At 33.5% G+C, this 24,179-nt stretch overlaps 2 protein-coding genes across 2 annotated transcripts; both read left to right on the plus strand.

Annotated features, from left to right (window-relative positions):
• Nucleotides 1–6,986: 6,986 nt before the first annotated feature.
• Nucleotides 6,987–7,831, plus strand: LOC120219362 (auxin-responsive protein IAA14-like). Its single transcript, XM_039216179.1, has 3 exons — nucleotides 6,987–7,284; nucleotides 7,376–7,586; nucleotides 7,669–7,831. The coding sequence occupies exons 1-2, from the start codon at nucleotides 7,059–7,061 to the stop codon at nucleotides 7,519–7,521; spliced, it is 372 nt and encodes a 123-aa protein (XP_039072110.1). The 5' UTR covers nucleotides 6,987–7,058; the 3' UTR covers nucleotides 7,522–7,586; nucleotides 7,669–7,831.
• A 15,252-nt stretch (nucleotides 7,832–23,083) lies between these two features.
• On the plus strand, nucleotides 23,084–24,054 carry LOC120114434 (uncharacterized protein At2g34160-like). The gene is made up of 5 exons (XM_039135361.1): nucleotides 23,084–23,425; nucleotides 23,500–23,548; nucleotides 23,655–23,717; nucleotides 23,794–23,861; nucleotides 23,966–24,054. Exons 1-5 carry the CDS (start codon nucleotides 23,153–23,155, stop codon nucleotides 24,035–24,037), a joined length of 525 nt encoding a protein of 174 aa, XP_038991292.1. The 5' UTR covers nucleotides 23,084–23,152; the 3' UTR covers nucleotides 24,038–24,054.
• The last annotated feature ends 125 nt before the right edge of the window (nucleotides 24,055–24,179 follow it).

Genomic DNA, 24,179 nt, shown 5'->3' on the forward strand with positions numbered 1-24,179 from the left:
TTTATGGCTGATTTTAGAGCGATAACTTTACGTAATAATAATATATGGCTGATCTTACATTAGTGTTGATGATACAATCGGCAACTTCAAGAATGTCGGTTTTGATGTTACGCAGATAGTCGTGCTGCGATGTTCAAAAGCCGATTTGCAGACACTATTTCCAAAGCTCAACAGACGTTGAACAGACCGAAAACTGTTAATCCGCTGAAGACAAACAACAAAGGAAAAAGATCATCGAAACTGCAGAACCGAAGACGCGTGTTGAACTGATACAACGGGAGAGAGATAGAGAAGCTTCTCGGATGGCATTGGAAAGTATGAAAAACACAGCTGGGATTGAAATTAATTTAGATGCTGAAAGGGAATTCAATTTCCTCGTAGGGTCTTCTTCTTCCTTAATCCATCGGAAGAGAGATAGAGAATCTGCTCGGATATCATTGGAAAGTATGAAAAACACAGCGGGGATTGAAATTAATTTAGAAGCTGAAAGGGAATTCAATATTCTCATAGGATCTTCTTCTTCCTTAATGCATAGGATAGGTGGGTAGTTAGTAAGGGTAATGCATTGTATCTTGACGTGGACCTTATTGGAACATTTTTTCTGTATTGTAAGGTGTTATGTAATCTTTTCCCCACTTAAGTTTGGTCTTGGCTTTATGATTATATTAATAGAATTATATTTACCAAGTAAAAAGAAAATAATGAATATTTCTATGTTGTATTATCATCAATGAAACATTGTTTTTTACTTGTACATTCTTATATGATTCGTCCCCCAAAAACATTAATTAGATGACAACCATTAGTTAACTAACATTTAACGCAAAATCTAACTTAAGAGAGTCAAGTAGGATGAAATGTTGACATATCAGAGTCTTGTAAGTTGTATAATAAATCGGGTTGGATCAGATGTGGCTTAATTTGTTCGGGTGTATGGTAAATCGGATTGGGTAGAGTCGAGTATTAGGTCGAGTCAATTTTCAACTCGGGTCAACTTTTAGGTCGGGATTATTGGATCGATTGTTTTTCGTGTTAGATCAATATCAAGTCGATTGATTTTCAAGTCGAATTAATATCAGACCGATTAGTTTTCTAGTCGGTTGAAAATAGTGAATATTTCTATGTTGTATTATCATCAATGTCGTAACGTTTTCCGGGTGGAACAATCGTTTAATTGTTTAAAACAGTAACAACTTTAATTTTTGGAAAATCCGGTGATTTGGAATTAATTTGGGTAAAACTGAAAAGAGTCGCCATCAACCTTTGGGTTAGGTAGGTCGAATACCTAAAAGCGTCTTTTAAAAACAATTTTAAGAAAAATCATTTTTTAAGACAAAAGCTGATCTGCGTTTACCAAAGATTCGATTAAAACGAGTTCGGGAGTCGATTACGCGTGGGGAAGGATTAGCACCCCCATAGCGCCCAAAATTGGTACTGTGTCGCTTACACGTTGTCGTAATGATGGAAATCTTGAATCAAATATAAAATTAAATTATGATCAATTTATTAAAGTTAATTAATTTCTTCAAAATAATTTTTTTTTTTAAAAAAATCCTTCTCGATAAGATATCTAAAAAATATGAGCTCAAATGATTAAAATAAAACAAACAAAAATTTAAGGGATTAAATAGAAAAAATATACATTTAAATGACCAAAATAGAAAAAAATAGAAATTCGTAGAACATAATCACAAATATAAATAAAAGAGTTTCTACAGTGTAATCTAACCCAAGATATAAAATTATGATATTAAATAAATGTTTTCTTTTAGCTAAACTAATATTAAGAATCAAAGTACTAACTAACCTATCAAATCAAAACCCCACTAATTCTTAATAATTACATTCTATTCTATTTTATAAGGAAAAGTTAGCCTAATATGAACGTAGAACTTTGTGTCTTCAACATTAATTTATGGGGTCTATATGATATTATTTAATAATGTTTAATTAATTAATTAATTATATTATATGACATTAATGTCAAAATTGGAAGATAATGGCATGTGAACTGTCAGCAAGCATAATTTTCAATTCTCAAATATCATCAAATCTAACATTATTTTATTCATATTTTTTTTCTCTTATTTTTAATATTCTAATATTATAAACTATAATAAAAAAATTATTGAAGCTTAAGGACCGCATAAACTATTGAAATCAATCAATCTATTGCAAATTCTTAGATCAAATATTATAATACCTATACTAAAAGTGAAATAATCCAAAAATAAAAACCTTAAAATAAAATAAACAGAAAATTACAAGGATTAATAATAATAACCTAATGCTAGATATTGACTAAAATGAATTATTTACTAATATAGTATCTAAATTCGAATATTAATAAAAATTATAAATAAATAAATTAGGACTAAAAGAAACATGCAGAAAGTTAAAAATCAAATGTATAAAAACAGAAACTAATTACACTACTAATTAGGATTGAAATTAAATTCGGGTGGAGACAAAATTGGAACCATACAAACATTTATTCATGAACCAAGTTAAAATGCGCATAAATATGACTCTCAAATTAAAACATAAAACTAGAATTTAGGACTAAAACAACTTATAAACAAATCATGAAAAACTCGAAGACTAAATAGCCCAACACTATAATTGATACCCAAATATTAAAATGACAAAATCAGGACAATAAAAAAAACCTTATTTCTAAAATAAATCTATTAGTGACTAAAGTAAACACATGGTGAAATTATAGTGATCTTAAAAACATTAACCCTATAAGCCCTAAAGCTTTAATATAAAACCTAAACTAAAACTAAATTTAAACCTAATGTGTAAACTAAACTCTCAGCCGCATACCTCTTCTCTACTCTCCACCCCATGCGCCGTTCATCTCTCTTCACTTCTGGCTCGACCGAGAGCCACAAAGGCTCACGTCGACTGCCCCCAAGGTATCGTTTGATTCCTCTTTTAAATCTCCCCCCTCTTTTCTTTACTTAATATTTTTTTATATTGAAATCTATGGATTTTGCTTATGATTTTCGTATATGGTTGCTTGCTTTAAAGAAAATGTTAAGACACTTAATTAACATCTGGTTCTACTGCTGATTTCGGTTTAAATAAAAGAAAACAATAAATAAAGAAAATGATATATACCTTTAAAGGAAAACTTTGTTCGTATTCTATTTTTGCATGAGATTTATCTATTACAACGATTATGCTTTTCTTCAATGGATGCCGAGTAAACTGTTACAAGCGATCTCTCTAAATTTTCTTTGCACTTGTTTTTTCATCACTGAGCCCCCTTGTACTGATTTTTTTTTTTTTTTTTTTTTTTTTTTTTTTTTTTGCCCCCTTGATGTTATGGTTCTCCTTTTATGGTTTCCATCCCCACCGAATCCCCTTGTTCCTTTCCTTTTTTTTCTTACGTTTTGGTAAGATGTTGATGGGTTAGGTGAGATTTGTTGGATTTGCTGACTTTGGTGATGGTTTAGGTAGAATGTAGTTGCGTGGGTCTATAACTTCCACTAACAATTTTTTTTTAGCCTTCCATCATGCAGATAAATCCAATTGAGGATGGTGCCCATATCCTTGAATCTTGTCACTACTAGTATGGTGCACGTGATTACGGCTTGTTGGTGAATGTCGTGAAAATGCTGGGGAGAGTCTCGGGTCTGTATGTGGCATGCATCAAAATATTAATTAAATAATAAATATTTTTTTAAACCAGGTAAAAAAATGGGTGTCTACAGCTGCCCCTCTTTGCACATTCTTGTGTTACAAGAATAGGGCAAAGATGAAAAAGACAACCAGTTTTTGTCCGATCTTCCTTTTTTATTTAGCGTTTGATTTTGATATCCTCGTTGTAAAGCGTTGGATTGAACAAGTTCTTCTCATTATGAACTTCTTCTCTTGTTGGATGAGTTCTTTCATTATGAACTCTTTCACTGAAAATGTTGATCCACCTCCTTCTGTGATGAAATCGAACCAAGGTTGAACAAGTTCTTCTCATTATGAACTTCTTCTTCCTCTTTGGATGAGTTTTTCATTATGAACTCTTCACTGAAAATGTTGACCCATCTCTTTCTGTGATGGATTTGAAGGAACAAGTTCTTCTCATTATGAACTTATCCTTTAGATGAGTTCTTCTCATTATGAGCTCTCCATTGAAAATGTTGATGCGAAGTTGAACAAGTTCTCTCATTATGAACTTCTTCTTCTTCGTTTGATGAGTTCTTCTCATTATGAACTCTTCACTGAAATGTTGATCCCTCAAGCGAGGTGTCACTGATTCGAAATGTATGAATCGAGTGATAGGTCGACAGCTCTTCTCATTATGACTTCTTCCCTCTGTCGGATGAGTCTTCTCATTATGACTATCCATTGGAAATACTGATCCTTCAGCAAGGTGTCACTGATTCAAAATGTCGTGAATCTAGTGATAGGTCGAACAAGCTCTTCTCATTACTAGAATAAGTTGCTTGTCCTATTACCTTTTGGCTCCCATTGGCATAGGTTCCACAACTGCCTTCCCTCCAAAAAAGCCCTTACCAAGAGGACATATGCCACTATCCCAATTCCAAGCTCTCTGCAAGAATTTATACAATATATGATTCAAAGCAAAACAGGTATCTGAGGAACACAAAGGACTTATGTCATACCGGCAAAGCGGGAGTCTAAATATTAAGAATGATAGTTAAGTGATCAAAATAGAACCAAAATGATAGTTAAGATATTAAGTGTATAATTTACTCAAAAGTTAATGAAAATTTTGTTAATAATAGAAATTTCACAATTTTACTGAGACTTAATTTTAATTGGATTTTTTTAGAGATAGTGAGTCTAAATATTTTTAAACATAATTTTTTTCGTACTTTAATATTAAGAATGTAAATAAATACTTGTACCCACAAATTAATTTTCATTAAAAAAACTCAAATCTACTTATCTTGTGTGACGGACGACACTTTGAACAAATATTATTATGTAATTCCCTTCAACACATTTAAACATAATTAAAGTATGATTAGAATTCCTCTTTTTAAATTTAGTCGGGACTTACGTTTCTGTCTATATGCAGAGATTTTTATACAGTGATTTATTTGCAGGGATTACTTCTCATTACAGAGGTGCATATGAATGACTACATATGTAGACTGTTCAATTATGTATTATTTATTTATACATGCATTGTATTTTATCTTTATTTTTAATTTTCTGACTGTCGGAGGTCTTCTACGGAAGCTGCTCTCAACCTGGCATTGGGGGCAGCCTACTAACCTACCTCCCCCTTACCCCATTACATATGGGAATAGAATTTGTTGTTGTTGTTGTTGTAAAGTATGATTAGTACAATATATTTATAAACATATCATTTATATATTTAAAAATACATTTAATAATTTATATCACGTTAATATCTAATCGACAAACAAAAAAAAATAACACAATAAGCATACACGGATTTGAAATGAATAGATGAGATATAGATAGGTTAGAAAGGAACAAGGAGATGGGTTGGTAAGATATTGACAAGGCAAGTGCACAACTAGGGTTAGGGTTGTTTCCTTCTCGTAGGGATGTGACATGTCCCTAAGTCACCACATTGCCTTCAAAGCAAGTGCCTTCAAGAATGAGTGATGTTGACCCAAAGCTAGGCCAATTTGACCTAAAATTCTAAGATCGAGCACAATGATTTCATGGATGTTCGGACATCCACGATTAAATCGAAAAGAATATTTTAAACATATATTAACTTAAAATCATCTTAGACTATAAAAATTACCCTCAAATAGTTATATTATTAGTTTAACCCAGATTTATAAAATTGATTCAACTAAAAATTTTAAATAAAATTTGAACGATAAATGGTAGTTATTAACTCGATTAACATAATTTTTTTTAACTTGATTTGATCAGTACTTACCTTAAAAAATAACTAAAAAAAATGGTATTTTGTTCTCACTAAGAGGACAAGTTTTGCATCAATATGTCATTAATTGCCATTCCGAGGGGTAGGCAATTGGCCAGGCGTCAAATCAAGAAAGTTGTCTTTTAGCTGCAATTGATCTAAATTTTGATTTTTCTTTGGCCTTTCTCGGTTGTTTTGGTCAGTAATTCATCAACTCTTTTAGTAGTATTTAATAAAATTGGATGGTCATGGTCAGGTCCGACTTAAGATCAAGAAATCTTTCACCTGAGACCCATCCGATCAAAATAAGATTTCTTCTGATCCGAACTCGACTTGATATATAACTTAAAAACTCGATTTGATCCGAAATAATAAAAAAAATATTTTATTCAAAAAAAATAATGACTTAATTAAAAAAATATAGAGAACATTATTGTAATTATTTTAAATATAAATAAAATTATAATTTTTTTAGTCGGGTCAGGTATTTTACCCTAAATCTAAACTCGACCCGTCCGACCCGAATATCATATTTAAAAACCTTCCCGATCCAATTTTTTTAAAAATAACCCCCGATCGAGTCGGAACCCGTTGAGTTCGGATCCCATGCCCATCCCTAGTCTCATTTCATGCCATGAATTATGATTCATGTGAGATTATACATAATGGAAGGTTCTTTCATATTATACAAATTAGCATAATTAATTAAATTGGGTCTTTCATTAATTATATGCTTCTCCCAACAACTCTAGAAAAATTGGAAAAAAAAGCTTCTTAAATGCATGTGATAGTTAAACTTTTGTGACTTCTCATTATACCTACTGATGATAGTGTTCAATTTGAAAAGAGTTATCAAAATAATTAGTGGGCATGACCATTCTTTCTTAGATTAAGTCTCTGGTAAGTTTTAGTAATTAATCGTGAATCTTTTAAGTGGTTTTAATGATTAAGAAAATTTTATATTTTTTATGATATAGGTACGAATAATGAACTACTTTGGTTAAAGATCCAACGTCCCATCTTCCTCCACGTGTTGACAATCCATGGATGATGATGTGACATACACATGCATCCATACAAACCTCACCCCACAGTCTTTTATATTTGAGGGTTTCTCTTTTCTTAAATTCTCTCTCTATTTCTTAACAAACATAAGATAGTCACAGAAATCGCCACCATGCAAGGAACCGAGCGTGATTTGAACTACAAAGTGACCGAGCTGTGTCTAGGGTTGCCCGGTGGAGGTGGTGGAGGAGCCGCCGCCGCTGGTGGTGAAAATGAAGTGGAGAGTTCACCAAAGACGACAGGGAAAAGAGGGTTCTCCGGCATGGATCTGGACCAGAACCTAGGGAATGGTTCAAAAGAAACTTCATACACCAAAGATCCTGCAAACCACCAGCCAAGTATGTCCAAAAAATAAAACCACGCACAATTTCTTACATCAACATATGTTGTTTTTCCATGTTTATAAGTATATAATGGTTGGTTTTTTAGGGCACAGTATCGGTTGGCCACCAGTTCGGTCTTATCGGAAGAGCATAATGGCCAACCAGAAGAACAACAGCGAGGAATGTCAGAAAGCTGCTGCCCTTGTCAAGGTCAGCATGGATGGTGCACCATTTTGCGTAAGGTGGATCTGAAGCTGTACAACGGCTACCAAAATTTATGTGATGCCTTGGCCAAGATGTCAGTTCCTTCACCATGGGTAAACTTTACATACATTCGATAATGATAATTCTATTTTCACATCGTGTCATTATCTGATTCATTGACCGATATTTTTTTAGAAGCGAATTACGATCTCAAGGATGATAGACTTATGAACGAGAGCAAGTTGATGGATCTTCTCAACAGTTCTGACTATATGCCAACCTATGAAGATAAGGATGGACTGGATGCTCGTGGGCGATGTACCATGGGAGTATATATATATATATAATATATATATATATATATATATATATATATATATATATATATATATATATATATATCCATGTTCATGCATGTACATCTAGCAGTTTACCTCAACTTGGGCCCTATATGTACGTGTACCTATGTTAAGTGGTTGATTAAGGTTTAAACTAATTTTTTGCAAGATGTTTGTCGATTCTTGCAAGCGTTTGCGTATAATAAAGGGATCGGAAGCGATCGGGCTCATGATTAGAGCAATGGAGAAATGCAAGAGCAACCTAAAGCACTAAAGTTCATGGAATTAGGGCAACTTGTCTGGATGGTGTCTGTGTATTTTATGTGATGTTTTTCATATATGTTTTGGCAATATACAGACACGCAAATATTTGGGACATTTGTGTAATGAACAAGAACCAATGAACTTGAACTCAATTGTCTGGCTTTTTTTACTGCTAATGGGGGGAGAATTTTTTAATAATTTATCACATGTTTTTTCATAGTTTGTTGTCTGTGTGTTTTATTCTTCCCCCTTAGTTTTAATTCTAATGGTGTTTTTTTTGTTATATTTGTCTAAATTATTCATAATCTTTTTAACATACTATAAAATTTATTTCGAAAAAAAAAACATACTATGAAATATTAAACACGTTGAAATGTATAATTTTTAGATTATTGTATTGAATTTTCTGTATATATATTTGTGTTGGAATTTATTAAAAATTTAGGAGGCCATGAGAGATTGGGAACATTACCATGTGCATGTTGATGGGGCATTTCATTAATTTCCATTAATGCATTTTTTAAGGCAATTTTGGGATAAATAAAATATTAAATATTTTTATAATTTTTTGAAAATATTTATATTATCTAGATTTCTCTTTACATATAAATAGATGAGTACTAAATACTTAAGCATGTTCGATCAACCACAATGTCAATTAAACTAAATTTGAATAAAAAAAATGAAATAAAATTTAATTAGTGAAAATAAGATTATATAAATGAATAGAACTCATTAAACGACCTTAGTTGTTAATGAGAGTGTTTTTTTCATAAAAATTACAGATTCAAACAGTTATACCTGTAGAATGTGCACGTTGTTACTGACTAAGAAAAATTCTTAATAAATATTATGTAATAATTTTAGACTATTAAAAAAATTATCACAAATGAATAGACTTTTTAATGTCATAAATTACAAAATCTTAATTAATGTAATGATTAGAATTAAAATTAATTGTTATAAATATTGAATTATACAACTAATTTAAGTTTAACGAGAATAACACATTATAAATACTAAATTTTATAATTAATTTAGTTTCAACAAACTCATTACAAAATCAATTATTATAAATATTAAAATTAACGAAATAATTTTTATTATTAGTATTTGAGATGGGGTTTGTATAATAGTTGTTTATTTTATGAATAGTGAACCGATTTATTGGATCTGATAATTTATTTTTATATAATTTGTGCAAATTGGTCACGTTATATATATATACATGTACAACCGAAACATTGTGGGGCACCCAAATCTCTCTTTAATATAATTCTCACTATTTAATATTATATTAAATATTATTTTATGAATATAATTCTCACTATTTAAATATTATTTTTATCTTTTTCTAAGCCAAAGGTCTCAGTAATCGCAGACGGATATAATATTTTATATTAGAAATATAAACTTTTAAAAAATTATAACCTTAAGATACGAAATTAGATGATTAATTATATATATATATAATAGTTGAATTATATAAGAATTTAAAAATTTATGAAGTTAAACCGCCTTCTGCACCCTCGGTCCATATTATGGGATGCAAATGGAATATGATTATACATATGATTAGAGCACATATGGAATATGATTATACATATGATTAAAACACATGAGAGATTATATTAATTTGTAATTTTTTTGAATTAATCATTGGTATCCGATTTATTGACCGATTACTCTTGATCGGGTATTACAGAGACGAAGACAACCCTCTTAACCCAGTTTGCTCCATTCGCAAACGTCAGAATTCGAACCCCGACTTTGTTTAAAGGATTTAGTGTCTCATCCCACTAGACGAATTTGTTGTTGGTTAATTTGTAATTCTTAAATGGCCTGCAAGTCAGCATTGGTGGATGACCATATTGCTGAGATGAAAGCCAAGACTGAGTAGCAATACCTTCTTATTTACTGTATTTGATTTGAGGCAGAGAAAATAACTCTTTTGCATTCCGCGCCACCTCGGCCCACCACTGCTTCCAACAAGGTCCGATCCTTTCGCCCTTTCTGCTGACACGATTAACGGACACTCATGAGTACTCAAATATCATGTTTCTAACAATTGTGCATGCATACCAGCTATATGTACTTAACATGCATCATCAACAAGAGCTGGAATATCATGTTCAAAATGATGTTGCATGCATATCAAAGGAAGTTAACATTATGATGCCGGAACCCTCGACTATCATCGACGCATACATATTCATGTTCGAACATGGTCAATAGAGACAAATTACAAGAGTATAAAAATCAGAAAATTTTCAAAGGAGAACATGGCCTGTAGAGACAACAAAATATATCTAGTAATCTTCAAATTGATGGTGCAGACAAACATAAAAGAAGCAAAGAACATCTAAGAAATGATTCTAAGAAATCTTACAACCTTTTCGTTCCGGAAGGAGTCCAGCACTTTCAGCTTAAACCGGAAGAACAGAGAAATCACCGAATTCAAAATTAAGATTTTCTTCTTTACACCACATCCTACTAACAAGAAAGTGATCTAGTTCTAGTGGAAGATCGATTGGGTTTCAACGACAGTCGCAGCCAAAGTCAACGAAACCAAGGGTTTGAACCACAAGATGAATGAGAGAATGACAAGGCCTTCCATTCCATTCCCCCTCCTGGCTACAAGGTTGGTTCTGTTTATCATTTTGGAATTGTTAAGCACATCATGCTGATAATGTCGTTAAAGAACCGACAAAAGCTTAAACAAGTGTCGGTTTTTCAACAGCATTGGAATAGATCATGGCTGCCGATGTCGAAAGGCTACAACTAAAACATTGCAGGAAGGTGAGAGGAAGCTCAAGGAACATTGGACGGGTTGACAAATGTCAACAAAATCGAATTTGAATATCGGATAAGACATTGACATCTTCAACTACGATCAAACTTAGAACAAACATCCAAGGTACCTCAATGCCTCATTTATCTAAATAGAAACCAAAAGGGTAAACAAATCTCATTTCCAAACAAAATTTAGCCTCAAATATCTTCACACTAACCGCCAGATTAAGCATCCAAGCTTGCAGGAAAGAACTTCACTTCAGAGGAATGAACCTTGAAGAGTAAGTAGCACCGATACCAGGTCTACCGTGCTTAACCGGCTAGTATGAAATGGAGAACTCGGCAAGGTGACTAATCATTTCAGGCTTGATTTCAACCTGATTGAATGTCTTCCCATTGTAGACACCGATGATGCTACCGATCATTTCAGGCACAATGATCATATTCCGGAGGTGGGTTCTCACCGGTTCCGGCTTCTCACCAGGTGGAGCCTCCCTTTTCTGGTATAATACATCGGAGCAAAGATTATGTGAGCATAATAGTTTAGCTTAAACAGAACAATTAAACACAAATGATTTCGAATCGGGATAATATGCTCAAAAACTAGATTTACAACGAGAATTCAGCAACATACACAACAAAAGATCAGATGATGTTCATTATACTAAAACAACTTTAGAATCTGAAAGAGCAAAGACAATAACAAATTACCGCCTTTCGAAGTTTCTTAATTAAAGCCATAGGCTTCCTCTTGAGACCTCTCTGAAACCTACAATTACATAACAAAAACAATGAAAATGAAAATTCCATTTCATATTATTCAAGAAAATTCCATTTCGTATTGAATTTTGATTTTTGTTTCAATTATATCATTGAACCGTAAAATCATTAACGGCACGATGTCATAGTTGATGGTTGCTGTTATAGACACCTCACCAAAACGACATCGTTTTGATCCAAATGTTAATGATTTAATGGCTCAATACTATAATTGAAACGAAAATCAAAGTTTAATCTTATAATTGACAAAATTAAAAATTCAGTGCAATAAACGATAAACACCTAGGATGAGCATGAGACTTGAACCCGACAGGTTTAGACCTTATCGGTTTAGATTTTTGAAAAAGAATTCGGGTTCGGATCGAGTTGTTTAGAGATTATGTTCAGGTCGGGTCGGGTTTGAGTTTAGGGTGAAAAATATCCGATCTGACCCAAAAAATATCTTATATATTTGGGGATAATTGCAATAAGACCCCTCAATATATTATTTTTCCAATTAAATTTCTATTTTTTATTGAATAAAATTAATATATTTTATTTTTTAAAAAATATTATTTTGGATCGAGTTTGGATTTTATCTCAAAAAGTTGGGTCGAGTGTATAATTTTTAAATTTGATCAGATTGACCAAAACTCGATCTAAACCCGACCCATATTCATCCCTAACAACGCCTAAAGTTCGATGGTATCTAACGAAGTTTACCCTTATTTTTAATACAATATCTAAATTATTCAGAATTACTTTTACTCAAAAAAATTAATGTTTAAACATGCTCGAGTATATATATTTTTATATATTATGAACATATTATATTAATTTATGTCCTTTTATATAGTGCATTAACAACAATGTCAATTGAATTAAATCCCAATTAATATATACAACACCCCAAATAATCGAAATTAAAAATAAAAGTGTTTCTATTATTCCAATAAAATTTGTTGAACCATGTTTTATAATATTTTGATATAACAAATTATGAAAAAAAAGTTTTTGGACTTGATTGAATTTATTCAAAGTTTTCAAAAATAATTCAAAGCCCATTAAACTATAATTTAAGCACAAAATTATTTTTCTGGGTACGTAGTACCGATACTGTTCTTACAGTATCGATACTACATGAACAATATCGATATTGTTCATGTGGTACCGATACCAAAGGTAAGAGAAGTATCGATACTCTCTAGGTAGTATCGATACTACCGATTGTTTCTCAAATTGCTCAAATTCTAGAATGCAAAATAGGTACCGATACTCAAAGGGTACTCAAAGGGTACCAATATTACTTTACAGAGTGGTATCGATACCATGAAGCATAATATTGATATTGGTCAAACCCAATGATCTTCAACGGCTAGTTTATTTAAATATTATAAAGGTAATATCAATACTCATTAAATGAGTAACGATACTCCATGTCCTGTGCAGTTTTAGTTTGTAGAAAATTAATCCCCAAGAGCTCCAAAACATCCCCAACAGCTAGAAACAGCCACAAACTCATTCCAACATATAAAAACTCATTCAAACATATAAAAACAAGTTGTGAACACTTGAAGAATGTTGGACAACACCTATCCAAGCAATAGAGATCAAGAGAAAAGCTATTTCACTCTTTATCTTTCCTTTTCTCTTGTACATAAGTGTGTTTGAGCTAATTGCATATCTAATTGTTTTTCTTGTGAGCTTAAATCTTGTAAACACTTACCTTTGAGAGGTTTTTTGTTTACTTATTTTAACCTTGTAAAAGGGAGTTATTTTAGTTTAGCCATTGAAAAACTAAGGGTTTTGTAAAGATTACTCTTGAGCCTAGAAAACGAAAGAACAAATTAGTGAATTTGTTCGAAAATCCTTAGTGTGAAGCTAAGATATTGGATGTAGACTTTGTTTAGAAGTCGAACCACTATAAATCATTGTGCAAAATTTCCTATCATTTCTCCTCCGTACCCAAAATTTTTCAATTGGCCAATTCACCCCTCTTGGCAATTATTCGATTATTCAATTGAGTTTCATCATTCCCAACAAAATTGTTTCTAACATCCATGAAGCTAAATTTCTTGAATGATCTCTTCTTGGGCACTCCGGAAGCCGCCACCTCCGTATCAACATCTGCCTGTCGGGAAAAAGAAACGATTTTCTCCACCGTAAGAACAACAAAGAAGACGGTGAAGAAAAAGATGGAAGTAACTAACTAACTTACCATGGTCGAAATGCTTGATTCCTGAAGCTGTAGAGTTTAGGGTTTGTTTGGTAATGGTGAAACTAGAGAGAATAGCTTTGATATGATGCTTATGCATAAAGGCTGAAACCCTAAAATAAGTGACAACTTTTATTTGGATTGGGCCTTTACCATGATTTTGTTATTGTTTTGTTAGATTTGAGGCAAAATGACACCTATCTTACATGGGTTTGGGCCTAGTTCAATATTTATGCACGAACAATTATTTTTGGGTAAACCAAATCAGATATCATCGAATTTTAAGCGTAGTTTATACCACTGAACTTTCTATTTTATTAGTCATAGTATTGAACTTTGATTTTTGTTTCAATTATATCATTGAACCGTAAAATCGTTAACGACACGATGACACAGTTGATGGTCGCTATTATATACACCTCACCAAAATGACATCGTTTTGATCCAAATGTTAACGATTTAATGGCTCAATGCTATAATTGAAACGAAAATCAAAGTTTAATCTTATAATTGACAAAATTAAAAATTCAGTGCAATAAACGATAAAACACCTAGGGATGAGCATGAGACTTGAACCCGACAGTTTAGACCTTATCGATTTAGATTTTTGAAAAAGAATTCGGGTTCGAATCGAGTTGTTTAGAGATTATATTCAGGTCGGGTTGGGTTTGAGTTTAGGGTGAAAAATATTCGATCTGGCCCAAAAAATATCTTATATATTTGGGGATAATTGCAAACTCAATATATTATTTTTAATTAAATTTCTATTTTTTATTGAATAAAATTAATATGTTTTATTTAGAAAATATTATTTCGGATCGAGTTTGGATTTTATCTCTAAAAGTTGGGCCGAATGTATAATTTTTAGATTTTATCAAATTGACTGGAACTCGATCCAAACCCGACTCATATTCATCCCTAGCTAAGCCTAAAGTTCGATGGTATCTAACGAAGTTTACCCTTATTTTTAATACAATATCTAAATTATTCAGAATTACTTTTACTCAAAAAAATATTTCATATTTAAACATGCTCGAGTCTATATTTTTTATATTATGAAAATAATATTAATTTATGTCCTTTTTATATAGTGCATTAACAACAATATCAATCGAATTAAATCCCAATTAATATATACAACATCCCAAATAATCGAAATTTAAAAAATGTTTCTATTTTTCCAATAAAATTTGTTGAACCATGTTTTATAATATTTTGATATAACAAATTATGGAAAAATGTTTTTGGACTTAATTGAATTTGTTCAAAGTTTTCAAAAATAATTCAAAGTCCATTAAACTAGAATTTAAGTACAAAAATGTTTTTTATAGGTACGTAGTACCAATACTGTTCTTACAGTATCGATACTAAATGAACATACCAATATTGTTCATGTGGTATTGATACCAAAAGTAAGAGAATTATCGATACTCTCTAGGTAGTATCGATACTACCAGTTGTTTTCCAAATTGCTCAAATTCTAGAATGCAAAATAGGTATTGATACTCAAGGGGTACCGATACTACTTTACATCGTGGTATCGATACCATGAAGCATAATAACGATACTGGTCAAGCCCAACGGTCTTCAACGACTAGTTTATTTAAATATTATAAAGGTAGTATCGATACTCATTAAATGAGTAACGATACTCCCTATCCTTAGTAGTTTTATTTTGCAAAAATTAATCCCAAAGGCTCCAAAATATCCCAATGGCTACAAACGGCCACAAACTCATTCCAACATATAAAACAAGTTGAGGACACTTGAAGAAGGTTTGACAACACCTATCAAAGCAATAGAGATCAAGAGGAAAACTCTTTCACTCTTTATCTTTCCTTTTCTCTTGTATATAAGTGTGTTTGAGCTAATTGCAAATCTTTTAATTGTTTTTCTTGTGAGCTTAAATCTTGTAAACACATACCTTTGAGAGGTTTTCTTGTTTACTTCTTTTAATATTGTAAAAGGGACTGATTTTAATTTAACCATTGAAAAACTAAGGGTTTTGTAAAGGTTACTCTTGAACCTAGAAAAAGAAAGAACAAATTAGTGAATTTGTTTGAAAATCCTTAATGTGAAGCTAAGTCTAGAATTATATTTTGATATAACAAATTAAGGCAAAATATTTTTGGACTTGAATTAAATTTATTTAAAAGTTTTCAAAGTTTTCAAAAATAATTCAAAGTCCTTAAAAGTGAAATTGAGCACAAAATACGTTTTTGTACAAGTAGTACCGAAATTGTTCTTACAGTATCGATACCTAATGAACAAGTATCGATAATGTTTATATGGTACCGATACCAAAGGTAAGGGAAATATCGATACTCATTAGGTAGTACCGATACTACTAGCATTGCTCAAAATTCCAGAATGCAAAAATGCTATCAATACCCAAAAGGGTATCGATACAACTTTACATAATAGTATCGATACCATATGTGTAGTACCGATGCCATAAGGGTCAACGACTAGTTTATTTAAAATAAACAAAGGTAGTACCGATGCTCCCTTTAGGATTACCCGATACCCCTTGGTCTGGGCAGTTTTATTTTACACAAAATTGATCCCCAACGGCTCCAAACCACCTCCACCGACTAGAAAGGGCCACAACAACATTCCAACATATAAATACAAGTTGAGGACACTTAAAGAAAGGTTAGAGAACCTATCCAAGTATTCAAACACAAGAGAAGAAGTCTTTCATTCTTAGTTTTATTCTCTCTTGTAAATATTTGTTCTAAAGAGCTTAATTCTTATAAACACCTATCTTAAAGGGTTTTCTTGTTTACATTATCTTTCCTTTATTGTAAAGGGGTTGGTTCTATCTTACCGAGGGAAAAAGATAGGGAGTTGTAAAGGTTATCTCTTTATCCTTGAAAAAGAAAGAATAAATTAGTGAATTTGTTAGAAAATCCTTAGTGATGAGCTAAGGTAGTGGATGTAGACTTGGTTAATAGTCGAACCACTATAAATCATTGTGTCAATTGTTTTGACTTTCATTTTCGTTACTCCTTAAACTTTTTTATCAATTCACCCCCTTGCAACATTTTCGGTTGTCAATTTGAGCCTCTTAAAATCCCAACACTAAGGTAGTGGATGTAGACTTGGTTTAAAAGTTGAACCACTATAATCATTGTACAAATTTGTTGTAGTTGGAGAAGAAAGGGAAGATCGAGGAAAGGAGAAGGATTCGAATGGACAGAATTGGGTATGGAGGAGGAATTAGGGTTAGGGATTATGGAATGTGATTTAGGAATTGGAATGAAAGATAGAATTGAAATACGAGGAGAAATGGGATTGAGGTTACCTGGGGCGTGGAAACAGGCCGAAGATGACCAAAGCAAAGTAAAGAAGCCCAATCCGAGTGGCCCAGTACTTGCAACAGCAAACAAATGATATAGATCAGTCTGCTATGCAGTTTGTTAGCATAGAATGCCAGCTGGCATTCTTAGATTCTCTGTACCAGCTGTAACTAAATAAAACTGCTATGTAATCAACAATTTTCCTTAGGCAATGAATGAATGACTGATTTCTTCTCTCAATTCTCTCATTCTTTTCTTAAACCTCGTTCTATTTCTTCTATTCCATAACAAATTGGTAATTAGAGCAAAGATTCTGGAAAAAAAATTTGAGGGCATGCCAAAGAAGAACCAATCTATGGCAGAATCGAATTTAGTTGGGATTCAGAAACATATTACAGATCTTGCTTCTTTGGTGAAACAAGGTCAAAATGAGACTAATCCACCTAAATGGTGGGAGAATCAAGAAAACAGGATTACTGCATTGGAGGCAAGGATGGCCACGAATCACGGCTATGTGGAAGATATACTGAAGATCTTAACTGGCAGAAATGGTGAACAAGAGCAATCTGTAGGGGATCAGGTATACACTCCTAATAGCTCTAAAGATGGGGAAAAATATCTTGTTTTGGTGACTGTAGTTAAGGATAAATCAAGATTCTCTTATAAAACTGATGAACCCGGAATTTTGAAGGATAAGCCTGATGCTTGTTTAGCCCGTAAGAACAGTTCTAGGCCTGAGAATTAAATGGGTGAAAACAGTCAAACTAAACCTAGTATGTTGGGGCTGGAAACTGAAAATAGAGGACCAGGGGGTTCATTTAGCAGTTCAGGGAGTATATGGCATAGACCAAAAATTGAACTGCCATTTTTTGAAGGACTAAATCCTAGGGGGTGACTTTAAAAGTGCCTTAAGTATTTTTCCCTATGCAATGTTTCTGTAGAACAAAGTGTTAAGATGACTACTACGTATCTCACAGGAAAAGAAGAAATATGGTTTGATGGCTATATTATGCAGAAGCATCATGTAACTTGGCATGAGTTTGAACCTGATCTTTGTCATAGATTTAGTGATAGATATTTTTCTGACATTGTGGAGGAATTCACTAAGTTAACTCAAAAGGGATCTGTTGAGGATTATCAGGAGAAGTTTGAGGAGTTACAACCTCATATGCTTTTGCAGAATCCTACTTTGACTGAGGAATTTTTTGTTTCTTTTTATTAGTGGACTCAGAGATGATATTAAGCATAGGGTCAAGGCTTTAGATCCTAAGAATTTGTCTGAAGCAAGTAAGCAAGCTAAGCTCTATGAACTATCTGTGGAGTTTGAGAATAGAAGATTGAGGCCTTCTTTTAAAAACCCAACCTACCCAAACCCCACTACTGTTGCTAAACCATCTTTACTGCCAGCAAATACAAATTTTGTAGTGATACAAAATCCTAAACAGACTCTTATTGACTATAGAAGGCAGAATAATCTCTGTTTTAAATGTGGTGAAAAATACATTCCAGGTCATCAATGTAAAAACAGACAACTGAATATGATTACTGAGGAAAGTGATGCTCCTACAGTGGAATTTTTTCCTACATATTCAGAACAGTCTCAACAACCAGAAGAAGAAACCTTGGAAATCTCTATGAATGCTATTACGGGTTCTATTGGTCATACTACATTGAGAATCCAAGGCACTATTCAAGGAAAACCATTGAATATCTTAATTGATAGTGGCAGTACACACAGTTTTTTGACCTCTAAATGGGCTGATACTGGCATTCAAATTATTACCCCCTATCCTTTGGCCATTACTGTGGCTAATGTCCAATACTATTCAGTACTGCTAGATGCAATAAAGTACAGTGGCAAATGCAGGGACATACTTTTTTCCATGATTTTCGATTGCTTAAATTGGGTGGAAGTGATATGGTTTTAGGGGTGGATTGGATGAAGTTATTCAGTCTAATTTTAATGGACTTCAATAATATGACTTTAAGTTTTGATCATGAAGGAAATCAGATTTGTATTCAAGGACAACAGCCCTCAACTGAGCTGCAGTAGATTTCAGGGGATACTTTACTTAAAATGAGTGCAGGAGATTCTGATATTTTGGGTTATATTGTCCTATTGACTATAGCAGGACATCCTACTTCTATTCCTATAGAAGTACAACATGTACTGGACCAATACAATACAGTTTTTGCTGAACCTGAAGGTTTACCTCCACAGAGGTCTCATGACCATACAATTCCACTTAAACCCAATGCCACACCAGTAAATTTAAGGCCCTACAGATTTCCTCATAATCAAAAAGTTGAGGTAGAAAAACATATAACTTCTCTGCTTTCTTCTTCTGTTATTCAACCTAGTAGGAGCCCCTTTGCCTCTCTCTGCCTTCTTATTAAAAAGAAGGATGACACATGGAGATTTTGTGTAGATTACAGGCAATTAAACAATCTGACTATCAAAGATAAGTTTCCTATTCCTATTGTAGAAGATTTATTAGATGAGCTACATGGGGCTGTTTACTTTTCAAAAATTGATTTGAGGTCAGGTTATTGGCATATCAGAATTAAACCAGAAGACATCTACAAGACTGCTTTTCGAACACATTAAGGGCACTATGAATTTAAGGTAATGCCTTTTGGCCTTACTAATGCTCCTGCTATATTTCAGGCTCTTATGAATGAATTATTCAATTCTTTCCTTAGAAAGTTTGTTTTAGTTTTCTTTGATGATATATTGGTCTACAGTAGTAGTATGGAAGACCATGTTAAACATTTACAGTTAGTTTTGGAAGTTTTGCAAAGGAACTAATTATTTACAAAACTCTCCAAGTGTTTTTTTGGTCAAACTAAGGTGGAGTACCTAGGCCATATTATATCTGCTGCAGGGGTTTCTGCAGACCCTAGTAAGGTGGAAGCTATGTATACTTGGCCCAAGCCTAAATCTCTTAAATCTCTTAGAGGATTTCTTGGGTTGATTGGATATTACAGAAGGTTTATAAGAAATTATGGCATTATTAGCAGACCATTGACACATATGTTAAATAATGATGGTTTTCAATGGACTTTTGATGCTTATACTACTTTTAAAGCTCTTAAAACAGCTATGTGTTCTGCTCCAGTATTAGCTTTACCAGATTTTTCTAAGCTCTTTTATTTAGAAACATATGCTAGTTCTGGGGGTGTGGGGGTTGTTCTTTCACAAGATGGCATGTCTATTGCTTATTTGAGTAAAGCTTTGAGTCCTAGACATTCAACATTATCTATTTATGAAAGAGAATATCTTGCTATTCTCTTAGCTGTTTCTAAATGGAGACACTACTTGGAGAGTAAACCATTTGTGATTAAAACTGATCATGAGCCCTTAAAGTTTCTTCTGGAACAGAAACTAACTACTACTATTCAGAAGAAATGGCTGACAAAACTATTGGGATTAGACTATACTATACAGTATAGGAAAGGAAAGTCAAATGTGGTTGCTGATGCTTTATCTAGAAGATGGGAGGATCAAGCTCAATATTTGGTTATGGGGTGACAGCTTTGGTGCCTACTTGGGTTCAAGAAATTGAATAAAGCTATCAAGGTGATTCTTTAGCTCAGAATTGGATTTCTATTCTGACTATTAATCCTTCTGCTGACAGTAAATGGAAATATTCTAAGGCTGTTCTTAGATATGATGGGAGAGTTTATATTGGGGCTACTGGAAGCCTTAGGGTGAAGATTATTCAAACACTACATGATTCTGCTCAGGGGGGACATTTTGGGACACAAGCTACATATTACAGAATCAGGTCAAACTTTTATTGGCCAAACCTAAAATCTATGGTTGCTACTTATGTAAGATGTTGTGAAATTTGCCAGCAAACTAAGGTTGAACATGTAGCAAAACCTGGTTTGCTACAGCCCCTACTTGTTCCTAATCAAGCTTGGCAGATTATAACTATGGATTTCATTGAAGAATTGCCTACTTCCTTTAAGAAAAACTGTATTTTGGTCATTGTGGATAAGTTTACAAAATACAGTCATTTTCTGCCCCTATTACATCCTTATTCTGCAATAGAGGTAGCTAAGCTCTACTTAGACAATGTCTATAAATTACATGGTCAACCTCAAATGGCTATCTCTAATAGAGATAAGACCTTTACTAGTTTGTTTTGGAAGGAATTGATGAAGCAATTGGGTACTAAGACCTTTTTCAACACTGCTTATCATCCTGAGATGGATGAACAAACAGAGAGGGTAAATCAATGCTTGGAGCAGTATTTAAGGGGTATTTGTTTATATCAACCTAGACAGTGGGCTAAATGGTTACCCCAGGCAGAGTGGTGATACAACACCACTTACCATACTGCTTTAAAACTGACTCCATTTCAGGCTTTATATGGGTACAAACCACCTATTATGGTTTGGCCTACAGATACTACTCTACAATCAGTCAGTGAAATCATGCATAGCAGAGAACATATGAGGCAATTAGTTAAACATCAGTTGGAATTAGCTAGCAACAGAATGAAGCAGCAAGCAGATAAAAGCATATCGGAAAGAGTTTTTACTATTGGAGATTTGGTTTACCTCAAATTGTAGCCATATAGGCAGTCTTCAATTGCCCTACGAAAAAATTTGAAATTGGCGGCTAAATACTTTGGCCCCTATAAGGTACTGGAAAAGATAGGGGAAGTCGCTTATAGATTAGACTTACCAGCCTCATCGAGACTCCACCCAGTATTTCATGTCAGTCTCTTGAAGAAATTCATCGGAGACTCCTCACGTGCTGCAACAGATCCTCCTGCAATAGAAGATGATGGTCAGTTCCGAATCAAACCCTTAAAAGTTATTGGGAGACGAATCATAAACACAAATGGAAAACCAATCACTCAGCTTTTGGTTCGATGGCAAAATCTGGATGAAGCAAATGATACTTGGGAAGATTATTCGGTGTTACGAGGTCAGTTTCCTACATTTGATCCTTGGGGACAAGGCTCATCTCGTGGGGTGGGTATTGTTGTAGTTGGAGAAGAAATAGAAGATCAAGGAAAGGAGAATGATTCGAATGGACAGGATGGAGGAGGAACGAGGAGGAACGAGGGTTAGGGATTATGGAATGTGATTTAGGAATTGGAATGAAAGATGGAGTTGAAGCACGAGGAGAAATGGGATTGAGGTTACCTGGGGCGTGGAAACAGGCCGAAGATGACCAAAGCAAAGTAAAGAAGCCCAATCCGAGTGGCCTAGTACCTGCAACAGCAAACAAATGATATAGATCAGCCTGTTATGCAGTTTGTTAGCATAGAATGCCAGCTGACATTCTTAGATTCTCTGTACCAGCTGTAACTAAATAAAACTGCTGTGTAATCAACAATTTTCCTTAGGCAATGAATAAATGGCTGATTTCTTCTCTCAATTCTCTAATTCTTTTCTTAAACCTCATTCTATTTCTTCTATTCCATAACAAAATTTTCCTATCATTTTTCCTCCATACCCAAAACTTTTCAATTGGCCAATTCATCATCTCATGGTCGGTTGTTCAATTGAGCTTCATCATTTCCAACAAAATTGTTTCTAACATTAGTATATATATATTAATTTCTTATTACCATTTACATTTATTATTCCAACATTTCATACTCTAAATTTAATTTATTTTAATCCCAATTTTTTTTCTCATCAACAAGTTGATCCAAAATTCAAAATTATCTTAATTATTAGTTACTCATCAAAACTGAACCCAAAACGTTCATTTAATATCATTTTACGATTTAATTGGAAACTACTATTTTATCCCACAAACTTTAAAACTTTACGATTTAATTGGGAACTACTAAACTCATTTTAGTCCTTGTTTTAATTGGACACGTGGCAGTTATTAATTGGAAAATACCTTGTAATTTCCCTTATAAAATACATTCCCATTTCCCAAATCACAGTTCACAAGGCAACAACTTTCTCTCCATAACTGAAAACCCGACTCTTTCCCCGCCATATTCAACAGAAGAGCGAATCGAGTTGATTCAATGGAGTCGAACATTGCAGCTGAACGAGTTGAATCAGAGAGCCCTAAGGCAAAAGAAGAAGCCAGGACCGAGAAGACCATCATATCCGGCCAAGACTTCAACTTCGAGAACGGCAACAACCCAGTAGTTGCTTCCATCATTTCTCCGGCGGAAACTGTCGAATCAGCCCAGGAGATCAAGAACATGAAGAACGATAAGAAGAAGAAACAGAAGAATGAGGTGCAAGTCTCCAACACCAAGAAGCCCTTCATCTTCTATCTGAATCGTGCCAAGGTAATAATAAAAAAAGAAATATTCCTTCTTTATGGGGTTTGATCCGATCTGATCCCATGATTGCTTTGTTGCAGAGGTACATCCATGAGTTCAACGAGGTTGAACTTTGCGGCTTAGGAATGGGTACATTTTCTTTGATTCTTTACTTCAATCTATCATCAATCCTGTTATGTATGTATGTATGTATGTCATTGGAATCTTTGCTGATCCTTCTTGTTATTGTACCCAGCTATTCCTACTGTTGTCACCATAGCTGAGATTCTGAAGCGAAATGGATTCGCAATCCAGAAAGGTAAAGAGAACAGTGTTGGTTTAAAATACCTTGCTCTCTACAGGTCCCTGATTCTGGTTGTTTCGAAATGCAACAGGATTAGCGACATCGACCGTGCTCAGCACCCATGAGGATCGAAAGGGTCGTCAAATCGAGAAAGCTAAGGTTCATTACCGACTGATTCTGCATAATATAGCATCCTATTTTGCATGTCTTTCTTGTTTATGAATGGCATATATGCCTAACTCTCTGTATCTGTTTATCTGAAGATTGAGATAGTGCTGGAAAAAGCTGGGAAATTTGAGGCCATCAATGGAGTTGTAACCCCCAATGAAAGCTGATGATCACAAAGCACAAGAAATTAAACCAACAGCATTGGTAACTCACTTGTAAATAGCATTATGGATGATATTTCCATGTATTACCTTTCTGTCTCTGTATTTTTCCTTTTATCATACTCTGTTGTCTTCCAGTATCAATCTA

The sequence above is a fragment of the Hibiscus syriacus genome, unplaced genomic scaffold, assembly GCF_006381635.1.
Source record: "Hibiscus syriacus cultivar Baekdansim isolate YM2019G1 unplaced genomic scaffold, ASM638163v2 tig00000778_pilon, whole genome shotgun sequence".
NCBI lineage: Eukaryota > Viridiplantae > Streptophyta > Magnoliopsida > Malvales > Malvaceae > Hibiscus > Hibiscus syriacus.

Excerpts from the sequence above, each read along its gene's own strand:
- LOC120114434 (XM_039135361.1), top strand. The coding sequence starts at position 23,153 with ATGGAGTCGAACATTGCAGCTGAACGAGTTGAATCAGAGAGCCCTAAG. Across the intron at positions 23,718-23,793 it reads TGGATTCGCAATCCAGAAAG|GATTAGCGACATCGACCGTG; the intron begins GTAAAGAGAACA and ends GAAATGCAACAG. Across the intron at positions 23,862-23,965 it reads GTCAAATCGAGAAAGCTAAG|ATTGAGATAGTGCTGGAAAA; the intron begins GTTCATTACCGA and ends GTTTATCTGAAG.
- LOC120219362 (XM_039216179.1), top strand. The coding sequence starts at position 7,059 with ATGCAAGGAACCGAGCGTGATTTGAACTACAAAGTGACCGAGCTGTGT. Across the intron at positions 7,285-7,375 it reads TCCTGCAAACCACCAGCCAA|GGCACAGTATCGGTTGGCCA; the intron begins GTATGTCCAAAA and ends TTGGTTTTTTAG.